Genomic DNA, 7,500 nt, shown 5'->3' with positions numbered 1-7,500 from the left:
TTCACCTGCAGGTCCTTCGACTGCAGGTCCTTCGACTGCAGGTCCTTCACCTACAGGTCCTTCACCTACAGGTCCTTCACCTACAGGTCCTTCAACTACAGGTCCTTCACCTACAGGTCCTTCAACTACAGGTCCTTCACCTACAGGTCCTTCACCTACAGGTCCTTCAGAGAGACACTTACAGACCAGCAAGAGACTCAAAACCACCACAAAGAGACAAGAAACTACCGGGATGTTTGGACCACTGCAGCATCACAAAATACACATATTGTGTGGCTGTATTGAACCCGTTTACACTGGATGTAACGTGTGTGTGTGTGTGTGTGTGTGTGTGTGTGTATGTGTGTGTGTGGAACCAAACGCTGCATTCTGCCACAAACCACTAGAGGGCACTAGCGCTCACACACTGTCCCTGTAACTGCGCAGGTCAGACTCCATGAAATAGAGCTTTGATTTGAATGATTCTGATAAGTTGTGACGCTCTACCTGTTGCCTGAGGTTACGTCATAACCTTCCTGCCGTGTCTCACGTGCACACCTGCGCCCCAAAGGCCCCGCCCCCCGCCGCCCTCTGGTGTATTACTTTGAAAGGGAACTGCGCTTCCTGCTGCCGGATCCTCTCCGCTGCAGCGGGTCAGAGCGAAGCTTCTCTCCGCTCACCGTCACTGTTCCTCCGCAAACTGCAGGATGTCTGCGCCGCAGCAGCTGCGAGAGGAGAGGTGAGTGTCCGTGATATCACCGCGTGATGTCCAGCTGTCAGGCAGCTTCCTCTTCACAGGCTGGAGAGGAAGCGGACTCTGTGTTCGTTTCTATCGCAGAGAGAAATGTGTGTGTTTTATGTGTTATTGTTGAAACTGCGACAGAAGAGAAAGAAATGGCAATATGTCGCCTCTGTGTCTTCAGACATCTGACTTTAAGTCTCTGAGACATTTAAAGGTTTGTTTTAACATCAAAAACACTTTGTTTCAAATCGGATCACTTGAAAAGAATGAGATCAAAATGCATTTCTCCAGCAGCAATGCCTCCAGAACCTCATTCAGATTGTGTCTTCTGTTCTCAGTGACTTTGATCAGCTGCCTCATAACATCGCCATCAGCGCCACCGTCGCTGATGTGGAGGAGAACAAAGGCTTCATCGACTACTTTGTACGTTTTCTGTCAAAGGAATCACCGCGAACTGTTCACCGAGCCCAGAAAGAGAGGAAGCGGCTCGTTCACGTCTCTGTTTTCTCCCCAGATGTTTGTGATGGAGGTGAAGACTAAAGGAGGGAGCAAGTACCTCACCTACAGGAGGTACAGAGACTTCTTCAACCTCCACCAGGTCCTCGAGTCCAAATACTCCCCAGAAGACCCGGAGAGGCCCGGTCCAAACACCTGTGTCCTGCCGTCTCTTCCAGGTGAGCGGTGTCCGGTTTCCACATTGTTCACATTCACTGTCTGTGAGCGGCCTCGGCTCCACGGACCTCCACTGCTGATACGCTTCCTGTTGACGTGGATTGAACCTCCTGAATAAATGTCTGAGTGACGTAGAGACGCCGTACACGTCTCTGGTGTCGACCTGTCAATCACAGTAGCCCCGCCCTAAAGCATCCCCTGCTTTATGGTCTGTGTGACTCTAAATGGACCATAATGTACTAAATGAACATCATGCTGTATTGAAGAAGACTTGAAACTAGAGATTGAGACATAAACTCATGTTTACAATGTTTACTGAGGTAATAGATCAAGAGAGAAGTAGAGTCATTTTCTATAGACTTCTATACAACCAGAGGAGTCGCCCCCTGGTGGACACCAGAGAGAATGCAGCTTTAACACGTGAAGCTTTGAAATCTGTGGTTATTTTGTTCTCCCAGGTTTTTAAAATGAACAAATCTTTTTGACAACAAAGTTTAGGATCCGCAACAGAGCAGAGCTCCGAATGTACGCTCTGTGAAGAGAAGTCAGAGCTTCATGTGTATAACCTGCATTCTCTCTAGTGTCCACCAGGGGGCGACTCCTCTGGTTGTATAGAAGTCTATAGAAAATGACTCTACTTCTCTCTTGATTTATTCCCTCAGTAAACATTGTAAACATGAGTTTATGTCTCAATCTCTAGTTTCAAGTCTTAAAATAAAGAAGAAGAAGAAGGCGACGGCCAAACGCTGAACTCGAGGCTTCCAAACACAAAGCGATGACGTCACCATGACAACGCCCACGTCTGATAGACGCTCTGTGGTTTTATCCTCTCCTTCCAGGTCACAAACCTTTTTCCTTTTCGTCCAAACTGCAGCTGCCTCCACAAAGTGCGTGCTGGTCCGTGCGTCGTGCTTTTTAATGATGACGAACTACTTCCTCATAGCGTTGAACCTTGACCCTCTGGCTCATATATCTGCTGCAGTAAAGGATTGTGGGTCATAAACAGCCAGAGGAGCGTGACGCAGAACACACTCGGCACACATCGCTGTGTGCTTACGTCTGTTTGATTGGCAGCCATCACATCCTTCACTGCAGTGTCAGCAGCAGTGAAGGTTCTATTCATGAACCTGTACTTTCTGCATCCTTTGTGCCTCGTCACTCGGTAACCTCCACCTTCAAGCGCTCCTCTTCTTCATGCATCTGAGAGGCGGAGCAGACGGGTCCAGCTGGCTGCTGGAGGAAGTGAAACGCAGCTGCTCGTCATCACGCCGGTTGTTTTAGGCGCGTGTTGCTGCTCAGTAAGGTGCGCTGAGCGCTGCAGAGTTCAGAGCCTTCAGGCTGCTTTGTGACGCGTGAGGAGGTCGAAGGTCAACGTCTGAATGATGAAGAGCAGACGAGCAACGGATCCTAGCGCTCACACGTCAGACCAGCACCAAAGACGAGCAGCAAATCTAACTCTTACATCTCTGCCACTAATACCAGTTATTGATTATTGATGATCCTGATGAACAGATACAGATCTTTGATCTTTGATCACAGCAGCTGGTCTACCAGGATCCAGACTTTAATCACTTCAACCCTCTGAAGTCTGTCGTCTTGATCCAAACTTCAACTTTAAATGTTGATGTGTAATGAATGAGTTTCTCTGGTGAGGAGACGTGTCCCTCGGCTCTGAAAAGTGAAGCCGATGCTTCATGAGTTAAAGCTGCATTTTCTCTAGTGTCCACCAGGGGGCGACTCCTCTGGTTGTATAGAAGTCTATAGAAAATGACTCTACTTCTCTCTTGATTTATTCCCTCAGTAAGAAGTGAACAGCGAGCGCGAAGTCTTTCTGGACAGATTGGTGACGTGTCTTTATTCTCTCTCAGTGTCACTTTTCTATATCGGGGGGGAAGTTCTATCTTTTTCTACAAACTCTTGATTTGGAGAGGAGGCTGCTGGGTAATGTTACATCTGACGGGTTTAATTGCAGCGACACATCTCATCAGGACGGAGAGGGAAGGCGGGGGGGGGGGCTCTCCGGCCTCTGTTTGGTTCCGTCTCTCTTTGATAGAATCCGTCTTCATTCTCTTTTATTCCCATTTTGAAACTGATGAATACATTTCGACGCGTGTCGGTTCTTCATGCGTCTCACTCTGACGAGCTTCACCGTCTGAGTTACAGCCTCATTCAGTCTGATGTGAGATGTTTAGATGGAATATCATCTGAAGATTCTTATTTAGACGAGGAAATACTCAGCACTTGTCAAGTTTCATATATTTATTGAGAGAACGTGCTGTATCTTGATATTTATGGTCTGAAGAACCTGGTCTGAAGTCCAGTATTTAGTTTTTCATTGTTAACACGCGTTTCTCTTTTAGGAAAAATCTTCATGGGCAACAAGAGAGAGATAGCAGAGAGCAGGATCCCCGAGCTCAACACGTACATGAAGGTAACGCCAAATCAAGCCGGCCCGCTCTGGGTCTGGGTCTTCAGAAGTCTACGTGGTGGTCTTCAGCAGAAACCTACGTGGTGGTCTTCTGCAGAAGTCTATGTAGTGGTCTTGTGCAGAAGTCTACGTAGTGGTCTTCTGCAGAAACCTACGTGGTGGTCTTCTGCAGAAGTCTATGTAGTGGTCTTGTGCAGAAGTCTACGTAGTGGTCTTCTGTAGAAGTCTATGTAGTGGTCTTGTGCAGAAGTCTACGTGGTGGTCTTCTGCAGAAGTCTATGTAGTGGTCTTGTGCAGAAGTCTACGTAGTGGTCTTCAGCAGAAACCTACGTGGTGGTCTTCTGCAGAAGTCTATGTAGTGGTCTTGTGCAGAAGTCTACGTAGTGGTCTTCTGTAGAAGTCTGACTGTAGTTGTGGACTTTTGACATGTTGTCAGTGTTGCTCCATCTCTAAAAAAAACACCACCAGGTTCTGTTTCTCCCACTCACTCACTCACTCACTCACTCCTCACTCACTCACTCACTCACTCACTCACTCACTCACTCACTCACTCCTCACTCACTCACTCACTCACTCACTCACTCACTCACTCACTCCTCACTCACTCACTCACTCACTCCTCTTTTCTGCTGCACTCGTTTTATTTTTTGTTTCCAGCCTACGTGGTTCTCTCTCTTTGCGTCACTCTCTCTGGCTTCACCTACTCCTTTATTCCTCTTCTCTGTTGAATCTCCGTCCACCTGACTTCTGCTCCTCCATCACCCTCCCTCTCTCCTGAGACTCCTCCATCACCCTCCCTCTCTCCTGAGACTCCTCCATCACCCTCCCTCTCTCCTGAGACTCCTCCATCACCCTCCCTCTCTCCTGAGACTCCTCCATCACCCTCCCTCTCTCCTGAGACTCCTCCATCACCCTCCCTCTCTCCTGAGACTCCTCCATCACCCTCCCTCTCTCCTGAGACTCCTCCATCACCCTCCCTCTCTCCTGAGACTCCTCCATCACCCTCCCTCTCTCCTGAGACTCCTCTAGTCTCTGCACCACCTTCCTCTCTGATGCTCTCGTTCATCTCCACCTCCTTCAGTGCCACCTGTTTATCCTTCTTCCATGTAACTCTCTCCCCTCCCCCCTCTCTCCCCCCCCCCCCCCCCCCCCCCCCCAGAGGCTGCTGGGTCTTCCTACATGGCTGTTGCTCGATGAGGCTCTCCGGATGTTCTTCTACCAGACGGATCAGGACAGCCAGCATCTACCGCGCGCCCTCCGCCGTCTCCGCCCGCCGACCCGCAAAGTGTAAGCCCCCCCCCCCCCCCCCGCACACGATGCTAGCTGATGCTAAACGGCTAGCTCATGTGAATGAATCTCCTCTTTCATCATTTATAGACATGTGTGTTACATCACATTAACAGAAAGACGCTCACAAACGGTTCTCAACACGCTTTTTAAGAGCAGTTTTGATCATGAATAGAAATGAAGGAATCAGACGATGTTTTTGGTTTGAAGTAGGCGGAGCAGATGTGGAGGATCAGAGAGGCCTTCAGGAGGAGTAAAGGATGGAAGATGTGTCTAAAAGGATACAATGATGACGTGTTGGACAGACATGGACGAGAGGAGAACATTCCAGTTCAATCTTTGAACTCAAATTGTCCTAAATGTGCGTATGAGACACAACATGTAGGGTTATGGGAGAAAGCAGGCTGTCCTCAGCTATGATGTCCCATCCGAGCCCTGAAATGTCTCTTGCATCATAAATGCGGTTCAGCAGCGAGAGGGAAGGAGGCAAGGACGCATGCGTTGAGAGAAAACGGTCCACTTCCTCTTTGTTAACGGCTCTCGTCTGCGTGGTCAGGTTGCAGCAGGAGATGTGGTAAAGAGGGACTCTCGGCAGGAAGTGATGCAAAGGCAGACTCGCATTACTTCCTCTCTGCTCTTACATTCAACCTTTTTACTTGTATGTGTTGGAACATTACAAAGGAACTCTGGCATTTCCTCTTTTTGCAGTTTCATTATGATGAGCTTCATTCAGCCTCGGCACGTTGAACTGCTCTTGTTTCAGTCGTCGAAGCGATAATAGTAATACGATGCCTTTTGCTTCTTTAAACAACACTCCTCAGCCACAGTGATTGGAAGTGTTAAAAACTGCAGTTCCTCAGATGGCCACTCGAGGCTCCCAAAGTGAGTCAGTCCCATGGACTCATCCACTTTACAGCAGAAACAGTCATGGTGACGCTCTACGGCTAAAATCTACATTCATCACAACGTTACAGGGATGAATTTAAGTGTAACTCACCCGTTTGAGTTATGTTAATGTTAAGCATGGTTGAGGGCGTGGCTCTCTGAGTGACAGGTGTGTGTCGTCTCAGGTGGCTAGTTGCTAGCTGCTAGCTGTCTGCTCCACCTCTCTCCATCTTTAAACTTCAGAAACTCTGACGTCACAGAGACGGCGTCCATGTTTTACTCGGTCTACGGCCGCGCTTTGAGCTGAAAGACGACATCAGAATGCCGTCACGCTCACAAAGCTATCGTATGATCTCTACCGTGTTCACCAGCTTAGCACGCTAACATCAGCTGAGCTTGAAGGTATCGCATCATTAATCAAACTCTTCTCTCGTCTCTTAGGAAGACAGTCAAACCAAAGATGGACCACTTCTCGTCCCCCCGGGCCGAGGTAATGTGGAGCCATGTTTAAAATATGTATGTTGTTGCTGTTGCTTCGGTTACAGTCTCCATGGCAACCCACAGAGTAACAACGTTTTGGTCAAACGACCACGAAGAATGAACATACCATGTGATCCTGTCTCTCTCACACACACACACACACACACACAGTCTCACACACGCACACAGTCTCACACACACACACACACACACACACACACTCACTGTCTCACACACACACACCCACACGCAATATAAAAGAGGAAATTATTTCCGCCACTTCTAAACTGCAATGAACTTATTTATCATATCAATTAATCAATTAAATGTTTGGTCTATAGAACATGTCCATAGCGATAGCTGTCATCCATTATTGCTCACACACACACACACACCCACACACACACACCCACACACATGCACACACACACACACGCGCACACACACACACACACACACACACACACACACACACACACACACACACACACGGCTGCTGGTTTAGTTTAAAAATAGACCGATGGTTTTAAACTGAGTGTGTGTGTGCTCACTCGTTCTTCTGTCGTCATGAGGACCAGCTGTAGTTTTAGACCATGTGAGGCCCTCTGGAGGTTTGTTTTGGGATCTGTTTCTGGTCACGCTCCGGTCGGGGAGCGTTGGGCCGTTTAGTCATAATGTTATCCGTCTAAAGGTGAGCTGATGGAGGAGGTAATTGGCAGATCGTCACCACTTTAACCTCCTGCAGAATATAAACGCTGTTCCTCTTCTCTTTGTTACGGCTTCGGAGTTAAGAAGGCGTGAACGGCATGAGGAAGAGGAGGAGGAGGAGGAGGAGGAGGAGAGGGAGACAAACTCGACCTTGGGAAGAGAACGAGGGAGGGGAGAGGAAACGAGGACACAGTTAAGGGGAGAGGAATAGGGGAGGAGGAGACGAAGCGAGGAGGAGGTGAGGGAGGCTAATAGGAAAGGAGAGAAAAAGAAGGAAGTGAAACAAGGAGACAAAGTGTGAGACAGCATTTGATTTAAA

At 48.5% G+C, this 7,500-nt stretch overlaps 1 protein-coding gene across 1 annotated transcript in view; it reads left to right on the top strand.

Annotated features, from left to right (window-relative positions):
* The first annotated feature begins 617 nt into the window (after window positions 1-617).
* Window positions 618-7,500, top strand: part of ncf4 (neutrophil cytosolic factor 4) — a 17,453-nt gene continuing 10,570 nt past the window's right edge. The window contains exons 1-6 of the mRNA XM_079279178.1: window positions 618-718; window positions 1,060-1,144; window positions 1,236-1,395; window positions 3,754-3,824; window positions 4,981-5,108; window positions 6,435-6,483. Of these exons, the coding sequence (XP_079135304.1) occupies window positions 687-718; window positions 1,060-1,144; window positions 1,236-1,395; window positions 3,754-3,824; window positions 4,981-5,108; window positions 6,435-6,483 (525 nt within the window). The 5' untranslated portion in view covers window positions 618-686. The remainder of the gene's footprint in view (window positions 719-1,059; window positions 1,145-1,235; window positions 1,396-3,753; window positions 3,825-4,980; window positions 5,109-6,434; window positions 6,484-7,500) is intronic.

This window comes from Melanostigma gelatinosum (assembly GCF_949748355.1).
Source record: "Melanostigma gelatinosum genome assembly, chromosome: 11".
NCBI classification, from domain to species: domain Eukaryota; kingdom Metazoa; phylum Chordata; class Actinopteri; order Perciformes; family Zoarcidae; genus Melanostigma; species Melanostigma gelatinosum.
Note: the sequence above shows the minus strand (reverse complement) of the source record. Positions and strands in the feature narration are given on the sequence as shown.